The 22,223-nt window shown below is 50.0% G+C and overlaps 1 protein-coding gene across 1 annotated transcript in view; it reads right to left on the bottom strand.

Moving 5' to 3' along the window:
• Positions 1-22,223, bottom strand: part of WWC3 (WWC family member 3) — a 130,136-nt gene that overhangs the window by 8,183 nt on the left and 99,730 nt on the right. Inside the window, exons 10-19 of the mRNA XM_003261001.4 lie at positions 19,832-19,921; positions 18,582-19,147; positions 13,470-13,590; positions 11,862-11,936; positions 11,092-11,178; positions 9,896-10,088; positions 8,054-8,227; positions 7,507-7,658; positions 6,094-6,259; positions 1,568-1,732 (exon numbers count right to left, since the gene is read on the bottom strand). Of these exons, the coding sequence (XP_003261049.2) occupies positions 1,568-1,732; positions 6,094-6,259; positions 7,507-7,658; positions 8,054-8,227; positions 9,896-10,088; positions 11,092-11,178; positions 11,862-11,936; positions 13,470-13,590; positions 18,582-19,147; positions 19,832-19,921 (1,789 nt within the window). The remainder of the gene's footprint in view (positions 1-1,567; positions 1,733-6,093; positions 6,260-7,506; positions 7,659-8,053; positions 8,228-9,895; positions 10,089-11,091; positions 11,179-11,861; positions 11,937-13,469; positions 13,591-18,581; positions 19,148-19,831; positions 19,922-22,223) is intronic.

Here is a 22,223-nt window from a genome sequence, read left to right as displayed (position 1 = left end):
CCCATCAAAGGACAGGGTGTGCTTTTCAACAGGAAAGTAAAGAATGTCATCTTTATGGGAGCCAAGTCATTATAGCCTTCATTTGGTGGCAGGGTTTCACCTCAGGATCAGTGTGAATCTGTGTGAAATCCAACATCCCTGCCTTCGTGGCCTTATTTTCCACGCCAGTAAACCTACTCAGGAAGTGCAGCGGCCTGGCAGCATACCTGCACGGCATTCATACAAACATACAGAACAGCGAAGCATCCAGAAGCATCGCCAGTAAGTGCAGCTGTTACACAGGCACACAGAGCTTTTCCTCTGAGTAAGCAAAGCACTACCTGCTTGCACCCTCCCCACCTCAATAAGCAGCCCCGCCAGCCGACACGTTGGTGGCTCGGCAGGAGCCTGGAACAAGGAGGGCGGTAAGCATGGCCTTCCATCTAGAACGTCCAGCCAAGCGCTTGAGCATCAGCCTCTACGGGGCTGAAGTGTGACGGGTGGGAGGGCCCGGACTGGACCCGGCGCCACCCGGGGCAGCTGCCAGCAGGGACACTTCAGACCAATGGGACAACAGCGGCGGGTCTCACCAACATGGCTGAGAGGCCATTTTGGCCAGCTAGGCCCCCTCCCACAGTGTCTGCCACATCTCCTTTGAGGGTCTGAGGCCCTTCCCTCTCTGAAGATCTGCCTTGGCTCTGCCCTCATGGAGCAAGCACCTCCAGGGCGGATGCCTTCTTCAACAGCCCCAATTCAGAGGTGCAGGAAGGGTCACGGTTCTCAACCAAACGGCCCCTCCAGGTCACTGTGTCATGAGCCATCATCCTTAAAAGCCCTTTCTGTACAAGTCCATTCTGGCACTATCACTCTGGCCTACCTTCATTGACCACACTGGCTCGAGTCTTCCCTCCACCCACCTTGGGGTTCTCAGCCTTGTGTGGCATGCTAGAACCATCTGGGTGCTTCTGGAAGTTCGGATGCCCAGGCCTTACCTGTGACCAATGGCAAATCTCTGGGGTGCTATGTGGGTACCAGGATCTGTTGAGTCCCCCGACATGATTTGACTGCAAGGCACAGCCATGGCTGAGAACCGCTGAGCACCTCCCACTCATCCGCAGGTTGGGAATTTACATGTGGGTGAGTGAGAACCCACTGCCCCTTTGCCAGGACCATCCACCCTCTGGCCCAGAAATCTGGCTGCCCCACAGGGCTCCAAGCCACGCAGGTTCCTGGCTCCTCCAGCTCAACCCATTCAAGAGAGCCCCTGCTTCCACTTGTTCCTTAGGCTGAGGTAGAAATGATTTGCCCTGCTTCCTGCCCACAGGTCAGTACATACACAACACTGAAAACTAGGGGAAGGGATGAATTTGAATCCTGAACAAATCCAGAATCAGAGAGCATGGTAGGGCATGCGGGGAGACCACAACACCGATGTCATCACCGCATACCTATAAAGTTCATAGTTCATGGATTGGTATTATTGGTGCGAATACATATGCCTTTAAGTATGAACAGCAGAAAAAAAAAATCACAAAGGGGACGGAAGACAAAACATTCCAGACAAAGTGACAAAGGAATTCCAACTTACTCTGCAAACATACTGGCTTCGTGCTCCAGGCGAGAAGGTCTGGGAACGGACAATCGTGCCACTCCGAACAAAAGGTGACCCTCGGGCCCGGCGGCTGGGCCGCTCCTTCAGGAGGCTGGCTGCTTCTTCCGGGAAGAGATCTTCCGTGTTGGTTTCCTTATCAACCTAGGGAGTGGTTCGCTCATGACCATGGCTTCTTTCATAATGTGAGCAAGAAACTTATGGGAACAACCATGTCTTTCACTTCTCCACTTGGGGTTTAGCTGGCGTTTCACATGTGGCACGTCCACAATGGAAAGGCTGATATCCCCCCAACCCCACCCCGGCCCCTCCTCTCACAGGGGTCTCAACTTTCCATTTGTTCATGCAAAGAACGTTAGGGCACACCCCATATCTGGTCCAAGAGCGATCCCTGCTGGCTCTGTGTTCAAGATCAAGTGGGTTTTGAGCGCTTGTCAGCAACCTTTCACCTGAGTCGCCATTATCTCATGCCTGGATGAGTGCAGTAGGTGCCTCACCAGTCTTCCCAATTCCACACCTCTCTGCCCTTCGATCTATTCTCAACACAGCAACCAGGGACATCCCAGGAAAACTGGCCAAAGGTGGAAACACCCCAAATGTCCATTGACAGATCAATGGATCAACAAAATGTGGTCTTATCCACACAAGGGAATAGCATTCAGCCATAAAAACCAATGGAGTGTTTATACACGCTAAAATGTAAATAAACCGTGAAAATATCGTGCTGAGTTAAAGAAGCCATGCACCAAAGGCCACATAGTATATGACTCCACTTCTGGAAACACCTGGAAGAGGTAAATCCACACAGCTAGAAAGATTTTGGTGGCTGCAGGTGGCTGGGGGAGAGGGGGAATGGGAGTGACTGCTCAGTGGGGACGGATTTTACTCTGGGGTGACTGAAACATCATGAAACTAGATAGAGGTGGCGGGTGTGCAACACTGTGGACCAAGTGCCACTGATGCATACACTTTAAAATGCTTCCCTTTATGTGAACTTCAACTCAATAAATTTTAGAAAACACTAACAAAAAAGCTTCAGTCAGATCATGTTGCCACTGGGCTCAAAACCCACCAGCTTCTCATGCCCTCAGAGAAAAGGCAGGGTCCCGAGTGGGCCCTGCACGATCTGGCCACTTCATTCCCTTCATCCTCAGCACCACCCCACAACACACACCGGCTGCTCCCACACCTGACCATGCTTCTGCACAAAGCTCTGAGCTCCCTTCCTTGACGACCTCTACTCAAACACTGCCTTCTCAGTGAGGCCCTTCAGGGCCCTGTTTTTTAAAATATTGTGGGGAAAAAAAACACACAACAAAATTTACCATATTAACCATTTGTACAGGCACAGTTCAGTGGCATCTGTTCACATCGATGTGCAACAGATCTCCAGAACTTCTTTACCTTGTAAATCTGAAACTCTGTCCTCTCCACTAAACAACAACTCCCCATTCCCACTCCTGAGATAGAGCAGAGACTCCGTTTTAGGGGCCTGCAGACCTCCCGAGCATGGAAATAAAGGAAAATCCATTTCTTTCAAGGGAAATTCCAGGTACCTCGCTATCCCTGAGATGTAAGTAAGTAACTTGATAAGCAAGAAGGTAATAGAAGCCTAAAACAATAGCCAAGGAAGTTAGAGTCTGGAGATGTTTGGTTCCCTAGAGAAACTAAAGACATCTTGTTCAGGCACGGTGGCTCACGCCCGTAATCCCAGCACTTTGGGAGGCCAAGGCAGGTGGATCACGTGGGGCCAGGAGTTCAAGACCAGCCTGGCCAACGTGATGAAACCCCGCCTCTACTAAAAAAAAAAAAAAAAAAATTCAGCCGGGCATGGTGGTGTGCACCTGTAATCCCAGCTACTTGGGAGGCTGAGCCATGAGAATTGCTTGAACCCGAGAGGCAGAGGTTGCAGTGAGCTGAGATCGCACCACTGCACTGCAGCCTGGGCGACAGAGTGAGACTCCATCTCAAAAAAAAAAAAAAAAAAAAGAAAAGAAAAAAGAAACCAAAGACATCTTAACATATGTCCCTGATAGTCTTTCAGAAACCCAGACCCCCGCCAAAGGGACCCGCTGGCACAGACCTCAGATAAGGGGGAGCTGGGAACTGCACTCTGCCCCTTGCTCCTTATTCTGAATCTCTTCCTGAGGGGTCTGGAGGGAGTCACACCTACAAGTCAGAGCTAACTATCTTTTCTGCTGACCCCAAATTTTTAGACAAAGCTTTGCCTCCTGAACCAATTGCAATCAGAAAATCTTTGAATCCATCTACATCCTGTAAGCCCCCACATTAAGATATCCTACCCTTCTAGGCCAAAAGCAATGTGTAACCTCCATGGATTGGTTTAGGATTTTGCCTGTGACTTCTGCTTTCCTGAAATTTACCTCTGCCTTTAAAAACCCTTCCCTGCAAGGCATGGGGAGGCTGAGTCTTAAGTGTGAGCTGCCCAAATCTCCTTGCTTGGCGCCCGCAAATAAATGCCCCCTTTCTACCCGTGCCAAACACCTTTGTGCAGACACCTGATTTTACTGCACCAGGCGAACGGACCCCAGCTCCGTTCTGTAACACATCCCCGCACCCCATCCCAGCTCCTGGCAGCCACCATTCTACTTTCTGCCCCTGTGAATTCGACTACTCCAGGAACCTCAAGATGGTGTTTGTCTTTTTGTGCTTTTCTATTCTCTTAGCCAGCCACCAGTAACTCATTAGCATATAAAGATTTTTTTCAGGCTGAGGCAGGAGAATGGCATGAACCCTGGAGGCGGAGCTTGCAGTGAGCCGAGATCGCGCCACTGCACTCCAGCCTGAGCGACAGAGCGAGACTCCGTCTCAAAAAAAAAAAAAAAAAAAAGTTTGTTTTTTTTTTTTTTTTTTTTTTTTTTCAGATTCTAAGGATCTTAGGAGTTGTATGCCAGGAAACATGCAACTCAAAGAGTTGAGGACCAAATAAATATTCACACTAGCTTATTCACTCAGCATGAGTCCTCAAAGCTCATCCATGTTGCAGCATGACAGAATTTCCTTCCATTTTAAGGTTGAATAATATTCTATTGCATGGATACACCACGTTTTCTTTATCCACTCATCCATGATGGACACTTTAGTTGCTTCCACCTTTTGGCTACTGTGAATAATGCTGCTGCTATGAACACGGGTGTGCACATATTTCTTCAAGATCCTTTCAATTCTTCTGGATATACACCCAGATATACCCAGAAGCGGGACTGTGGGATCCTATGGTGGTTCTATTTTTAATGCTTTGAAGAACTACCATAATGTTTTCCATAGCAGTTGCACCCTTTTATCATCCTGACGTTTGTAAAACGTAAATATAAATTTATATTTCTAAATGTGAACCCTTTCTAAAACTGCAAACCTGTCTACAAGTGTTTGCCCGCTTCCCTGCCACTGCATTCTCCAGAAGCCCCCTTGCTCTCTGTGGCATGAACATATGATAGCAGTGTCTCCTTTGGCACCTCCCTCTCGAGGGTGGGAGTTTGTGGTTTTTTTTTTTCCTACTCACCCACTATACTAACTTTGTTGTATCTGTGATGCCCACACAGAAAGGGAGAATGCAAATGCGGTGAAGAACTAACAACTGTGGGATCCAGGTGAGGTGTACAGGTATTTGTTGCATTATTCTAGCAACTTTACTGCAGATTTCACTTTTTCAAAACTAAAAGTTGAGGGAAGGGGAAACACTAAATAACCCTCCCACGGCCACTCGCCCTGGCTTGGGCTGCTGCTTTTTGAGATCTCAGAAAGTTGGACAAGGGCCATGACCAGCAGCCTGGTCCAAAAGAACAACTAGGAACCTGCTGTGGGTCACAGCTTGGGAAGCTGCCGGGGATAGATTTCACTTTGTGCTTCTGGGTGGGGGCAGGGGCGTGAGGGTGATAAAATACTTTTGTGAGCTGAACAGTGGGGAAACAAAGTTTCAAAACAGCATTGACAGTGCCTTCCCTGACCTCACAGGTGCTGTAAACATGAGACTTCTCCCCTAAAGACAGGGTGACAGTACAGCTAGGAGCAGATGAGCAGAAGGGGCAAAAGGACAGCACTATTCTACATTTCACAAAAGGGGAAGAGGAACTACAACTGTCCAAAACCTGTGGGACTCACGAACCCTCCGGAGCCTCGTTTGTCCCTGAAGGTGGGAATGGATCAACTGTGCCTATTCAAGCCCTTTACAGATCTCAGGCCATTCACTTCTTTTCCTCAGCTCACAGTAAACCCAGCCTTAGCTGTGACCCTCAAATCCAACAGCAGTGTCCACTTTATACCACAACACCCGGGCCACTGCGTGTGTGCGCAGGTCAGCCACGTGGCTCTCCTCCCTAGGAGCCCCGGCTCTGCTTGCCTTTGGTGCATCTTCCCCCATCCCCTCACACTTCCCACGAAGAATTTGGGGGCACACAGCCTCTCCTTCCAGGGCAGTATACCTGGTACGCATGGCAAAATATTGGGGGTGAGGGGCTCCGGAAAATCCCCTATGTTCTACTTACCTTAAGAGGTGAGGGCTGAAATTTCTCGGGCCTGTAAGGCCCTGCCTGAGCAGCAAATGGGTGGCCCAGGATGGAGTCGATACCCATGCAACAGGGCTCTGGGTACGGAGGGCTGGTCTGGGTGCAGTTGCTACAGCCACTATCCACCGAGTCCGCTTGCCAACTCCTGAAGGCGGACATTGCAGAAGCCCAAATGGTCACCAAACGGGATGTATTTCATGCTACTCTTACAGCACAGTAGTAGAGGTAATGCAATAAAACCTATTTCTTTCCAATGATTGAAGACTGTTGCGTCTCTCATAAAGTAAAAGGGCGCTTCTGTTTTCCAGGGAAGATGGCTCTTGAAGGATTGTCCTTAAGAGGGGCTTTCTGTCACCAGTGGCAGCCACTGAAGATCCCAGAAAACCGCACCACTCAGCCCCAAACCCCTCCCAACTCCTGTCCATCCCTGAACACAACACCTTCCCCTCTGCATGCACTATCGCTCCCCAAAATAAATTCCTCTGTAAACTAAACTCAGGGAAAGCCACTGGGAAGCAGCAGGAAGCCCTGGAAAGATGGTGCACTTTATGGAAAAATGTGGAAGTACAGCAATATGTACAGCACCTCCAGAGACGATGAACACAAGCCAGGACACCAGGGGCGCCCATTCACCGGAATCATTCATCTATTGCATGCAGGTCTCCACGGGGCCAAGGATTCACCAATAGGTTGCTTCAGGTGAAGCAGAAAGGGATGCTGCATGACCCCATTTGTAAGAAGTGTCCAGACCGGCAAGTCCATAGACACAGAGGGCAGATTTGTAGTTGGAGGGAATCAGAGGGGAACCTGGGAGCGCATTTGGCTAGGGATAGGCAGAGAGTGTGTGATGAAAATAAAATGCCGTAAAATTGACTGTGCCCATTCAGTCCTAAAAACCACCTAACTGTGCACTTTAAAATGGGTGAACTGCATGGGAGGTAGACTATATCTCAATAAAGGTGTTAAAAAAGAAAAAAATCCAACAACTTCAAGGGACCTTACTGTATCCAATCCTGGAAGAGGACAGTGCTTCAACAGCCCTGCTCTCGACAAGAAACTCCAGGACAGACAGAAAGAAAGGGTGAAAAGCACACGTTGAGAGTCAGGAGAGAGAGCTCGGGGAGCTGCCCTCGTCCAGGCCAACACTCAATTCCCACCAGAATCGACTTCTGGGCAGTGGTGCCTAAGGATTGCCCAGCACCTTCTACGGAGGCATGGCTGAGGAAAGCAAGTGCACCTCAGAGCGAGCCACGCTGCCTGGCACGCTGGCTGTCTCCCCAGAGAAAATGTGCTCCCCCCCAACAGTTTTCACGAGCCTTCTGACCACAGGGCACCCATGCTCCTTTCCAGGGAGGGCATGAGCCGGAGCCTGCCCGCTGACCTAGCCCTTACCGCTCGGACACGGCCTCGGCCTGCTCCTCCTTGCGCTCCATCTCCAGGACCTCCTCCTCCGTGTACTCCAGCTTGGCCCGCTCCTCGGCCAGTTCCCTCTCCACCGCCTGCAGCTGTGCCGTGGTTCTGGCCAGGAGCACCGTCACCGCATCCTGCAGGAGGAGAGGGTGCGTGAGGACAGCTCAGGCCAGCAGACGCTGCACACACGGCAGGTGTCCACGTGGCACAGGTAGGAGGCCACTCTGCTGCCCTTCCGTGAGAAGAAACTCACCCTACCTAGGTCTGTGGTGGAGGCATTCATGTGGCCTTTTCCTGTAGCTCTGAGGGCTCATATTTAAAAGTAGCCAGTGTACCACCCATGACCATGAACACATTTGCATTAAAAAAACATTCTCATGCAATGGCCATATGGAAACTCTACTCCTTTACCCCACTATACTGAGTTACGTCTACAAAGACACCTCTGAGAAATGACTTCCCCAAGATAAAGCCAGTCTCAGGGTCACGAAGGTAGCAGTGATCAGCTCCTTAGAGCAGGGCCAAGTACCGTCTTGCCGGAGATGGAGATGGTGTGTGCAGGATCCCGGGCGGAGCTCTCTCCTGCACACCCAGGCTCCCGCGTCCTCGACGGCTCAGAGCTGGTGAACACCTGGACGGAATGCCAGCGCAGCTGCATCTCACTCAAACTGTCATAGTCAGCCAGGTTAATCTGAGCAATGCCCTGCAGGGGTATTAAAGAAATGCCACAACAGGCACTGAATGACTTCGCTGTAATGACTAGAGTCCTTTAAAATATCTAGTTCAGGCAGGGCAGGTGGCTCATGCCTGTGATCCCAGGATTTTGGGAAGCCGAGGTGGGAGGATTGCTTGAGCCCAGGAGTTCGAAACCAGCCTGGGCAACAGAGCAAGACTCTGCTTCTACAAAAAATTTAAAAATCAGCTGGGCATGATGATGTACAACTGTGGTCCCGGCTACTTAGAAGGCTGTGGTGAGCCAAAATCATACCACTGCATTCCAGCCTGGGCAACAGAGTGAGACCCTGTCTCAAAAAAATCCAGTTCACTCTTCAATCTTTGTGTGTGTGTGTGTGTGTGTGTGTGTGACGGAGTCTTGCTCCGTTGCCCAGGCTGGAGTGCAGTGGTGCGATCTCAGCTCACTGCAACCTCCACCTCCCTGGTTCAAGAGATTCCCTCGCCTCAGCCTCCCGAGTAGCTGGGATTACAAGTGTGCGCCACCACACCCGGCTAATTTTTGTATTTTTAGTAGAGACGGGGTTTCGCTATGTTGGCCAGGCTGGTCTCAAACTCCTGAGCTCAGGTGATCCACCCGCCTTGGCCTCCCAAAGTGCTGGGATTACAGGCATGAGCCACTGTGCCCAGCCTACCCTTCAATCTTAACCTAACAAGACATAAAAGATTTCATTTCTACTTAAAGGACTGCAGCACAATGAAAGCAACTGCATAGGAGTCTAATGGGTGGCTCCCTGGTCGCCTGTTCCGCCCAATCAGAAAGTGCTGGGAAGGGAACAGACAGGGCAAAAGAATGGGCAACCTGGAGTGCTGGGCCAGGCTCACAGCTCTACTGCCCTGATGAGACAGATTCGCTCGGGAATTTCTGAAATAAGAAACGACTGCTGAACTCTACATGCCCTAATTGTGCCGCTGAGGGGACAGAACCAAGAGAGAACACTCTGGCCATGGAAGGAATCCACCCTGGCTTCCAACCCTGGCATGGGCCCTGGATGGCTGGGATACTGAGGACAAACTGCGGATTCTCCTGAGGCCTCGCCCCGGGGTTGCCAGGTAACGTGCAGGGCGCCCAGGTGAATCTGCACTTCAAATAAACACCACAGGGTTGCCCTGTGAGTCTTAAACACCGCATGGGAAATACTTACACTTTAAAGAACATCCATCATTTATTCGAAATTCGAATTTAGCTGACTGTCTTGTATTTCTGTTTGCTAAATCTGTCAACCCTACTTTGTTCCCTGGACTGAAGATGGGGCTGACGCAAAGGCATCCCACAGGGTTTGTGAGTACTAGTAGAGAGGACACATCTAGATGACAAGATGCTTGACAAGATCACTGGTTGGATCATCCTTGTTTGTATTTCCAGCTACAGAAACACTTAAGAAGATCACAACTTCCAAGCAACCCACCATGGGAGAAAGGGAGGATGGCAAAGGGGAAAGGAGGGAGGGAACCAGAGACAGAGGCAGAAGAAGAGAGAGAGGCAGGCCAAAAGGCAAAGACAGACAAAAACTAAGAAATTATCACAAAAGAGTACAAGAGAAAGAAGGGAAAGAAAGAAACACAAACAAAAGACCGGCTGACTGAAACACAAAGGAAGGAAGGAGGACGGGGGCGGGTGGAGCGCCTGGCGCCATACCAGCAGTTCTTCCTGCAGCTGTGGAGTCACTGAACACACGTATAACTGAAGTGACTTCAGTGTCAATGCACTGGAATGCACGGGGATTCTGAACACTTCATTAAACACCAGTGGCACTTGGAACTCCAGAGCCTTGGAGCAGTAAGTGTTGGGTGTGCCCGAGTCCAGTGGGGGCAAATAGACGCGGATGTGGCTGCAAACAGAATGGAGGAGGGAAGAGCACGTGCAGGCGGCGCTCACAGATGGCGCAGTCCCAGAGCAGGCGCGACCTACACGACGTGCGCAGACTCCCCACGTTCAGCCCCCTTTGGGCACCTGTGGCTAGAGTCTCAGAGTCCTTTGCAAAAAGTTCCTTTCTCAACTAAGCATAGACCGATGTACCCCAGGGATGGGGGGAGTCACCCACAAGGAGGATGACTTCCAAGCCAGGACTGAAGCAGTGGACGCTTCCAGGCCCTGCTGCTCCCCATCTTTTTGGGAACTGCCCCTCTGGTCTTTCTGCATGGCTCCCCCACTGCTTTCTCAGCCCGTCACCCATGGGGCAGCCCGTGTTTCCCACCCTCCCTGCCCCAAGTCTGGCACATGGGAGCGGCTGCGCCATCTGTGAGCACTGCAGAGGTCATTGGGGTGGCTGAACCCCAGCCGAGCCCCAAGCTGCTCACACTCAGGGGTCCTGAGGCCTTTAGAAGACTCGCCAAAGGGGCCCCACCCTGTGACTTGAACAGACCATTACAGGCATGGTCACCTGCTTGGGTAAGTGGGACCCTCCATCAGGCCCCCATCTGGGGCCACGGAGCTCAGAGAGGCAGCGCTCCCACGATCGAGGCCAAAGTCACCAGCCGCTCCCGATGCCTATTTCCTCCTCCCCACCCAGTCAAGGACGCCCTGGTCCCAGCCAGAGGTCTCTCAAGATCGCAGAGCAGAGCACGATGGCATCAGCAACCCCATCCCCGGGCCAGGAGGATGCAGTCCTGTATGGCACAGGCAGGTGCTTCCTCCACGCCAACACGGCAAACACTAGCTTGGCACCAGCACCGGCACCTTCACTGGCCTCAAATCATTCACTAGACTCTTCTGAAGATTCTACACTTCAGACAGACACTCCCTGGTGCTTTCCTGGAAATTCAGGCTCCCAAACTGTCTTTTCCCTCCTCAGCCATGTGGCCGGCTGGCCAGTGCCCTGGGGCCTGGCTTACACTTTGCAGTCTTCCTTCACCGCCAGCCCCGCCGGGTTCTTCAGCTGCAGCACGTGCACGAGGAGACACTCGCTGCCGCTGTCGCGCCTAGGAAACCAGACATGAGTCATGGACGGCAGGTGCCCCCCAGTAAAACCATCCTTCTGACTCAACTGCAGCAGTGGCCATCCACTGCCTGGGATTCTGCCCCACCCTATCCCCAGGGGACATCTGCACCTAGTGGATAAAGCCCAGGTACAGCACAGTCCCCGTAACAAAGAATGACCAAATGCCAACCGTGCCAGGTGGAGGAGCCCTGGACTGAAGTGACGAGAGTGAGCAAAGGAAATGGCTGGGACCCAAACACCCTGTCTCCCTCAGGGGCACCTCACAGTCACTGCCTTTATTGACACTGTAATTAGAAACCAAAAACTGTTGTCCTGCCAACCAGCAGATTACTTCCTTGACGGTGAGGGAGGGAGCCCGCTACCTGTGCTGCAGTGAGCAGAATCAACTCGTGGCAGAAATGGGCATGACTATCCCCGAGAGCCGCACTTTGCCTGCCGGAGCCCCCAGCTCCAGGAAGTGGCGGCTCCCAGCTGTGAATCTCCGTGTTGGAAGACAACAGTGGAGCCACTTTTCCCTGTCACTCCTTCCTGCCACCTCTGTCCCCTTACCTGAGACCTCGGGTAACAAGGGTCCCTCCAGCCCTGTGTGTGCAGGTGGCAGCCACGGGTTGGGCCCAGTCTCCAGCCCAGCCCAAGGGGAAACAGGGTAGGGTCTGTACTCACAGGAGTCCCACGTGGATCTGGGGGTCTCCGTTACTGGCCGTGTCTCCGTAGGCAGGCTCCTCGGCATCCTCGTTCCTGAACACAGGGGTAAACGCAACCAACTTCATTCCAGAGGGAACCGGTCGCTACAGATTCTGCAGGAGCTCCCTCGTGCTAAGAGAGGACTCTGTTAAGTTGTGACTTTAAGTCAATGAGGTCATCATGTGTCTGAAGGAACAGGGCAGGCCCCCAGAATCCATGAGGCATCTTACTGGGTACCTGCCTACAAACTGCTGGGTATGTTTGCTGTTGTTTTATTTTGTTTTGTTTCTGAGACAGAGTCTGGCTCTGTCGCCCAGGCTGGAGTGCACTGGTGCAATCTCGGCTCACTGCAACCTCTACCTCCTGGGCTCAAGCGATTCTTCTGCCTCAGCCTCCCCAGTAGCTGGGATTACAGGCACCCACCACAACGCCCAGCTAATTTTTGTATTTTTAGTAGAGACAGGGTTTCACCATATTGGCCAGACTGGTCTTGAACTCCTGACCTCAGGTGACCCGCCCACCTCAGCCTCCCAAAGTGCTGGGATTACAGGCGTGAGCCGCCGCGCCCAGCCTATTTCTTTTTTATGTTGTTCCTGTTTTAGGAAAATAACTTTGTGGCTGGGCATGACGGCTCATGCCTGTAATCCCAGCACTTCGGGAGGCTGAGGTGGGTGGATCACTTGAAGCCAGGAGTTCGAGACCAGTCTGGCCAACGTGGTGAAACTCTGTCTCTATTAAAAATACAAACAAAATTAGCCAAGTGTGGTGGAGTAGATCCATAATCCCAACACTTTGGGAGGCAGAGGTGGGCCGATCGCTTAAGCCCAGGAGTTCAAGACCAGCCTGGGCAACATGATGAAACCCCATCTCTACTAAAAATACAAAAATTAGCCAGGCATGGTGGTGTGTGCTATAATCCCAGATATCTGTGGGGCTGAAGTGGGAGAACTGCTTGAGCCCAGGAGTTTGAGGCTGCAGTGAGCTATGATTGCACCACTGCACTCCAGCCTGGGCGACAGCGAGAGCCTGTCTCAAACAAACAAACAAACAAAAATAAATAAATAAAAGAAGAAAGTAACCTTACACGCCTTTCAAAACCACGTGGTACTTGGGGGAAATGTTCAAAAATTAACTTTAAGTGAACTGTCTTCTAGATACCAGAGACTTAAATTGTACGAAGAAATAATGACATCAAACGTGCCCGCTCAAAATAAAGCATGGAATTCCAAAAGGTGCTGTGTCATGGTGAAACCATTCCTATAGCTACGAAAACAAGGAAGGGAGGGAGAGGGGAAATTCATTCCTAATGAATGAATGACCTTTCCAGAAAAGCAGGGCTCTCCCATACATGGATTCTCCTTTTTGAGCTCCATCAGACTCAAGCCTTAGGCCCCCAGGGCCAGAGAGAAAGACTTCTTTCTAAAACCCAATCACCCAAAGGTGAAAGAAACTAGAAAAACTTCCTACCCCTGGAAAAATCAACAAAGTGTCAATGTATGAAAGTTTCAGTAGGGAATCTTTTTGCGATTGCCAGTAACACAGGTGATTCTGCGTCGGGAGAAGGAAATATTAAGACTGGCTTCAGACCTTTTGGTTAGAGGTTCAAACACCCCACTGTCGCTGGCTAGCGAATAATCCGACAGGCATGCGGAGATGCGACGTGCCCTCCTCTCCAACCTCTTGGCACTGTCTTCTCGAAGAGTCACTGCTGCAAGTAAGGGACACACACAGGGTCAGAAAATAACAGCACCGGGGACCGGGGTCCTTGATGCTGAAGCACACACTTCGTCACTGAGTGTTCCAGAGACTCGCTGGGACACACACACACAGAGACATGCTGTGCTCTAGTTGTTTTTCATATTGGAAAATTGAAGAAATGAACTTCTGCTGCCTCTTGGATTCATAAATCTATTTCCACCCCCTTAATGAACACACAGAACACAAGATGATGATGAGACGCCCCTCAAATGGCACTTTCTGAAAGCCGCGCACACCCACGAGACAGGAAAGCAGCATTAGCCCGATGGGAACAGCAGCGGCGCTCGCCAAGAGGTCATGGTTTTCACTGCCTTCTTTATGCTGTCGGGTATTTCTCATGTTTTATACAACAGATACTGCTTTTATACTCAGGAAAAAAACATTTTAATTATCCAAATAAACCCTAGAAAAATTAGCAACCTTCAAAGCAGAGGACACAGTTGAACCTACACTCATCCTCTGAAAACACCACCTGGAGGCCTGCGGCCCCGGGGGAGGAAGCTGGGGCTCAAGCCTGGCTGTCTCAGTGACCGCAGGCAGGCGCCTTCCCAGCCGCCCTTCTGGGTTAGCACACTACTATTCCTGGTACGCTTATTTTTATCTTTCAAATCTATTTTATTCAAGAACCAAAAATAGCCATTGAAATGTTTCCTTTTAACATCTCATCAGCCGTTTCTACCCATTTCCTCATAGCAATAAGTTCCTTTTAACAAAACCAATACAAACGTGTATGTCATCTTCCCGCGCTAAATGCAACTGTGAGCCCAGGAGTCTGTTTTCTAGAGGGGCGCACTCGGCTGGAACACGGAATCAAATTGGAAGCCCCAGCTGGGCACTCCACCATCACTCAAAGCCAGCTCCCGCTTCCGTCTCCACACTTTTCTTTGGCTAAGTTCTAGAAACGGAAAGGGTTGACCTTTGTGCCTTCCTAAACTGAGTCCACTGGTGACCATCTCTCCTTTCAACCAAATTATCATCCACGGCAATGAAATACAAACACATTCAACAGCACACGGAACACATGGGGCTGTGGCCTTTGGCCTCGCGAGGTCAAGTGGAGGCCGAGTGAGTCTTCCAAAGGTCTGCCATACCACATCTGGGGAATTTGCTGCTTCTCCCCCCATCAGCCAGGGCTGGAAGCCAGCCTCCATCCTGGGGTGGCCGGAGGCACTGCCTCTCAGACAGATCAGGACTCCAGACGCCAGCTCTCCTCTTTATCCCTGCCACATGGAAGGACCCAAACACCTGGCCCTCAACTGCAAATGGAAGCCCCCCCATCTACTGCATCAACCCCCAGCAAAGGAAGCCCCCCCCCACCACTACCATTTGCATTCCCAGCCTTGACACGCATGGTCCCCAGACTCAGCTGTAGATGCCTGCAAGGAAACAGCACCAGGTAACGAGCCTAAGCACCTGCAACCACCCCAGCCGAAGGCGCAAGTGTGGACACATTTCTCTCTCATCATTGCCATAGAAGTCAATGCAGAGAGGAAAGAAATGAAGGAGCTAATCCTCGAAGCCCAGGCTGAGTCACTGGACCCACAGGGTGGGTGGAAGTAGGAATTGCCAGGAGGAAGTCCCATCAGCAACTGCCCCGGCTGAGAAAAAGCACAGACTCCACACTCCACACCCCGGACGCCTGCCCTGGGGCTTCAAGGCACAGAGGTGGACCCTCAGGAGCAGTGCCAGGGAGACAAGGGTCAAATCTTCCCCATGTTCATGTGAAAATCTCTTTACTCCCTTTTCATCATTCAAGACAGACGGACACTAAGAGCCAAGGACGTGAACACTGCTTGGTAAAAAGGAAGAAAATATAGTGAAAACCATAGCATAGCAAAGCTGCCAGGTGGCATATGACAGCAATGAATCCCATTACATGCCGGAAACAAACACATACAGGGAATGAACAGTGAAAGCTTCTAGGAAAGTTCTTAAACAGCTTTTGTAGCCGCCATGAATATTAACAATGAGATAACGATAAGGCCAACTGCTAAGTTGTGTTGAAGCGCAGCTATAAGATAACCCTCATTGGCCACACCCCAGCCATCCTGAACACATCCAACCATAGCACAAAGGTATGCCTGCGGCCTGAGCAACAACACTGAGCAAGGGGACTCCCAAGGCCACTTACAGTGAGCACTTCTGTCGAGCCGCGTGAGAAGAGATAAAAAAAAAAAAAAAAGCACAAAGTGAAAACACTGCAGAATTTAAGCCAACAACATTAAACGGAGTATCAGTAGCATAAAAACATCAATATGAGCAAAGTCAAGATTTTTACGGGTTTTGATTAGCAAATCCTAATGGGTAGATGAAAATAGCTAAGTATTTCATAATCATAACACATTTGACTTTTAAAATCCAGGGAAGACAAAACTGTAACAAAAACGTAAATAGTATGAAAGATCACAGTGTATTGCCCCACTCCTCTGACCTGCCTTCTGCTTCCTCCGATTGAAAACACAAGGAAAAAATCATACAGAGGCTGGTTTGCAAGTTTGGACAACTTTGATTTTTATCTTACAAAAATTTTGTCAGTAAAAACTAAGACTTGCTGGGGGCCAAACTTAGACCACAATGTTCCCAGCACAGCTGATACATGATGGGGCAAGGGAGGCAGGGAGCCCCCCTGTGTCCATGCCTGAAGCTGGCTACCCAACCCGGCCCTCTGGGGACACCCAGCAGGGTCAACTATTTCAAGTTTTTAAGGATACAAATAAACGTGTCCTTGGAACAACATAATATATATGTGTCCTTGAAACAATGTAATATACGTAACAATATAAAACTACCACCAGATGGCAGTACCATAAAAAGCTACCGCTAGGCGGCAGTGTCACCCAAGAATCCACCACCTATGTCATATAAGAATCTACCACCAGATGGCAGCGTCACTCAGGAATTTATCAGCGGCGTCATATAAGAATCCGCCACCAGATGGCAGTGCTATACAAGAATTCATCACCAATGTCATATACGAATCCGCCAGAAGATGGCAGTGTAACACAAGAAATAATCACGAATAACATATAACTCCACCACGAGATGGCAGTGTCTACACACGTAAGCAAATACTTCCCAGTCTAAGAAGTTTCAACCATTATAGCATCTGCCACGGAAAGCAAAGAAAAAAATAAAGAAATCGGGATGGGAAATTAACTCAGCGCTTCTCCCTCCCACTCTGTCTCTCCTCTGGCCCAAAGTGGCCCTTGGGGCTTGTGCAGATTTTATGCCTAACTAGACTGACATTCTGGAATCTCAGTCCCTTAAGGAGAAGGTGGTGGGAGAGAGGAGGGAGACTAAAAAAAGTCCTAATTGGATATTTCTTTATTGACTGAACGGAATAAACATGGAGCAATCAACCTGTGGTTATAAGGAGGAACAAAGCTAATGAAGGATACCTGCATATATGGACTTCAGAAACAATGTATCTGGGGATACCAAAGTGTGTTTGCAAACACAGGGACAGACACCAAAATAGAGATGCCAAAAAGCCATGGGGCAGTCTCAGAACATGATGGCCTCTGGTTACGCATGTAAGTGCCAACAGACTACTATTTTATAGAGTGATCAACCTATCTATTGATCTACCAATCCATCTATCTCTTGGGTAACAGAATGGTGGCAAATGGAAGGGATCACAAAGATCACCGCATTCAAGAGTGGAAAAGGTGAGACTCAGTCCAGGTGTGTGTTCAAGGTCACACAGCTAGAAGTGGACAGGGCAAGCAACAAAAGCCTGGTCTCCCAGGTGCTAGTTTGAAGCTGTTTCCACTACACCACACTGGTTCTGCTCTCTAGTTTTATTTCTACCGTTTGCCACATAAATACTCCATAGTACGTGACTAGGGTTTCTCAGCCTCAGCCCTCTTGACATTTGGGGCTGCATTCTCGAGGGGGAGGGGGTGCTGCCCTGTGCATGATAGGGTGCTTAGCAGCATCCCTGGCCTACACTCGCCAGTCGCCAGGAGCATCTCCCATCGCCTAGTTGTGACAACCAAAAATGTTTCCAGACATTGCCAAGTGTTCCCCAGGGGCAGGATGCAAAAACACCCCTGGCTGAGATCCACTATGCTGCACAAATTATCTAGTGTTTGCCTAAATGGAACATTTAAAACATTTTTGCTGTACAAATAAAAGTCAATTAAATGGGCTGAACTTCAGGAACGGGAGACCTTGTTCTTGATCCTCTTTAAAACCAAAGGAAGATAAAGTTGCCATGGGTGGCTCAGAAAAGCACACGGGGTCAATATTCCCTTCAACAGCAGTTTGGTCTTCCAAGCAGGCTACAAGCTGAAAGACCCCAGCTCCAAGGAGGAGCTGAACCAACAGCAACTGAATGCATGAGGCTCCACGGAGCTCCGTGTTTTTCCATTTGAAGAACCACCAGAGACACCAATTCAGTAGAAATGACTGATACTTACAGGCATGTCTTTTGAAATTACACAACTATTTTCACTTCCACATTTGATAGAATTATGTTCTTGAAAACTATGAAAACTATAAAAGATAAAGAGATGTCAAAGCAACAAAAGAAGTCGAGATTTCCACTAGCTACAACCAGACACCTGCTGGCATAATGGTCTCAGGCGGGCACACACTGGCGGTTCCATCTCGGCACACATGCTGCAAAGGTCATGAAAGCCCTAATCCATCTCTAGCAGCCTCTGAATGTGGAAGACTGTGTGGTTCTTACCCTAGTTTTCAACAATTAGTATTTTTTTGAAAACAAGCAAATGCCTAGGAAAGAAAACTTTGTCAATTTCAATGAGCTTTCCCCAACACAGATCAGAAAGAGCAGGTGTGTGCTCTTCCCAATCACATCAATATTCCTAAACGTAAAGCTCACCATGGACCTGGAAAGCCAGCCATCCTCACTCTGGACCCCACAGTTTCCTCCCTGCAGGTAACCCTCGCCCCGCAGGAGGCCGCATCCGCACTTACTTCCACCCACGGGAGCGCCAGCTGGTGGGGGTCCTCGCTCATGCGGCCCTTCCCCGTCCCCGGGGACCCCGTGTGGCTGAAGGGCCGCCATGCCTGGTAAGTCTTCATCCCCCAAAGCCGAGGCATGTGCCCGCAGTCTGTCCAGGGCGCCCAGGCCTGGCCCCTCACAGCTGTCCACCAGCTGCGCCAGCGGCGAGTCCCGCGAGGCAGGGAGGAAGGGCGTGTCCAGGGGCGAGCTTGGGGGCGACAGCGAGGACAGAGAGGAGCGAGAGGACAGCGACGCCAGGGACTGGGGCGTGTCCAGGGACCGCCTCTGCTTGTGGAAGCCCGAGGGGCCTGGGGGCTCTGAAAAGGGGGCATCTCGCCCCAGCGAGTCGAAGGGAATGAGGTCGAAGCGTAGAAGCTGGCCGCCCTCAGCGTCGGGCTTCTCGTACTGCGGGAGGCCGTAGATGTCCGTGAAGCTGACTGAGCTCAGGGAGCCCCGGCTGGAGGCCAGAGACCCGCGGCTGGAGGCTAGGGACCCACGGCTGCTCCCCGAGGACACCGTCAGGGTGCTGGCACACAGGCTGAAATGAGACAGCATGGTCATCTGAGATGGCAGGGTAGCCACCCCTGCTCACCCTGTGATCACGGAAAGGGTGGCAGAGAGCAGTGGGCAACAGCAGAAACCCATGCCCAAGTCCCAGTCCCAGTCCTGGCTGGAACACATACTAGCCAGGTACACTTGCTCAAGCCATTCATCCCCTCTGGGCTCCCACGGGCTCACTGGGGCTGGGGTGAGAACAGTTCCCACCCTGGGCATTGTTAGGAGGAGTATCTGAGAAAACGACACATGTAAGGCCCTTGACATTGCACTCTACCATATGGTCAGGGCCGAAGAATGTGCGCAGGGCCATTCTTGAGCAGCCAAATCTTACTAGCTTAAAAAATTCACATGCTTTTAAAAAAAACCCAAAATAAAAATGTGCACGTGTATAGATGTACACTTCTGAAACTGTTAATTAGGTTACAAAATCCTTGAATACATTTGACTTCAGGCCTCTTATTTACCCTGAAGCCAAATGTGGTTCTCTCCATATTCCTTGAGTCATACAGTAGAAGCGTGTTAAAAATATAATGTATCCATTCTGTGTTAACAACATTTCAGGTCAAGCTCCAGTAGGAGAAAAATAAGCTACAAGAAACGAGTTCATGTACCAGTCATTGGAACACTATGAACAAATACAGTTTTCTCTTTGAAAGTAACCTACCTTTTTAACTGGGACTGGAGGTAGGATGTTAAGCGGGTGGCTTCTTCCAGCTGCATAAGTAGACAATTCCTTTTTTCCTGAAGCAGAATTCTGTAGGTAAGAAAACAGTCGATTAGTACACTTCAAAGACAGGGAGAATATTTTCATAACAAGACATTCCACTATCAATTCCCTCCAGCTGAATTAGGTTGCAATGACCACCCATTCTAAAAGCACCCAGGTCACAAGGGCCAAGATCAGAGAGACTGCTTTTGTCCCGTTGGAAAAATACATCCCTGGCACCCTGAGCAGTGCCTGCTACTCTGTGGAAGCGCCAGGCACAGTGCACGGGGGAGGGGATGCGTGAGAAGAGGAGTGGGCACAGGGATGGATCAATGTGTGGGTGGGCGGCTGGGTGGGTGAGCTACAGGTGGACAGATGGGTGGGCGGCTAAATGGGTGGCTGGCTGGATGGGTGAGTGGGTGGCTGGGTGGGTGGCTGGGTGGCTGGATGGGTGGGTGGCTGGATGGGTGGGTGGCTGGATGGGTGGGTGGCTGGGTGGCTGGATGGGTGGGTGGCTGGATGGGTGGGTGGCTGGATGGGTGGGTGGCTAGATGGGTGGGTGAGTGGCTAGATGGCTGGCTGGGTGGGTGGCTGGGGATGGCTGCTTGGATGGATGGGAGGAGGGGTAAGTGAGCAGAAGGACAGATAACTAGCAGATGAGCTCAAATGCAGAGCACACAGTCATCTGTTGAAATTCCTTGGAACAAATCAGATTCCCTCATACTAGGCCACCTTCTAGACAAGAACAAATTTAATTCTAAGATCTACACAGTTAAAACATTAGAAGCAAATGAAACAAAATAGCAGCCGTTGCCATCTCCAGGTCATGGGGTTGGAGGTATTTTTGTTTTCCTTCCTTCTACTTTTTTCTACTTAGTAATTTTCTAGAATAAAATTTATTCCTACTACAGTAAGCCCACCGCCTAGAATCGAGCCTATCATGGATAGGCACTCAATAAACAGTTGTTGGACAACTCCATGAATAAATATGTTTGCCTCTAGAAGGAAACACTCGTGGTTTACAAACGGAAATGACAATGTGACGTGTGGCCACAGTAGGCCCCTTTAATACCTTCCTCTTTCCACCAACAGGGAAGGGGACATGCCGAAGGGGTTTGAAGAGCTTGGCTGGGTGGGAGTGAGAGGAAACCAGACACAGTGTCCGACGGCAGCCTAGGATTCAGAGAATCCCACCTGGCCAGTCACTCACAAGCTGTGTGGCCTTAGGCAAATGTCTCACCCTCTCTGAGCCCTTAGTTTCATTACCTGTAAAAATGGAGTCCACAATCTCCAGCTCAGGGAACTGATGCTGCATAGATAAAATAATGTACGGCAAATGACACGTGATCGACAAAGAGCTGCTATCACCCATAAAGGAAACAGATGCACCACCAACTTAGGATAAGGAAGACAAACCAGTCTGAGTTTGTTTACAAGTTTCAACCACATGCCATAAATTCTGATGAGCCTTTGTTTCTCTTGATGCAAACAAAATTCCAAATGGTGCCATGCAGAGGTCAGCTGGCAAGAGAGTACAAGCATCGTCCTAAATGGAGCCACAACACAACCCACTTTCAAGTTCAATATCATATACTGAAACCAATGGTTTCCAAAGCATGATCCAAAGACCCCTGCGGATCCCCGAAACTCTTTCAGGGATCCTATGAGGTCCCCTCCTTCCCAATGGCATATCGGTAGGCAGCCAGATGGTCTTCACGTGTTCACTCAAAATGACCCTATCTCAACAGGCCGAATGCACCAATGGCCAAAGCAGCTGCCTTCTAGCAAGCCAGACGCTAAAGAGATGGATAGCAAGGGCAAATAATACCACTCTTCTCACTATAGTTTTTTGTTTCAAAAAAGTTATCAGTCATAAAAATGTTACTAATATTAACACATAATAGGGTTTTTATTGCCTTTTTTTATTTGTTGAGATGGGGCCTTGCTCTGTTGTTCAGGCTGGAGTGCAGTGGTGCGATCAGAGCTCACTGCAACCTCCACCTCCCGGGCTCAAGCCATCCTCCCACCTCAGGCTCCCAAGTAGCTGGGACCACAGGCATGTGCCACCACGCCCAGCTAACTTTTGTATTTTTTGTAAAGATGAGGTTTTGTCATGTTGCCTAGGCTGGTCTCGAACTCCTGAACTAAAGTAATCCTCCTGCCTTGGCCTCTCAAAGTGCTGGGATTACAGGTGTGAGCTACTATGCCCGGCCTATTGTTATCTTTAATAAATAAATATTTAAAAAATTTCCCAGGGCTAACTTCTAAATTAGTAAATACTGACAGGTAAAAATCCACATAAACACTGATAGGTCCCTGGGTGGGGAAAAATGAAAAACAAAACAAAACA

Source organism: Nomascus leucogenys, chromosome X (assembly GCF_006542625.1).
Source record: "Nomascus leucogenys isolate Asia chromosome X, Asia_NLE_v1, whole genome shotgun sequence".
NCBI classification, from domain to species: domain Eukaryota; kingdom Metazoa; phylum Chordata; class Mammalia; order Primates; family Hylobatidae; genus Nomascus; species Nomascus leucogenys.
The sequence above is the reverse complement of the archived record's forward strand: the minus strand, read 5'-3'. Positions and strand labels throughout refer to the sequence as shown.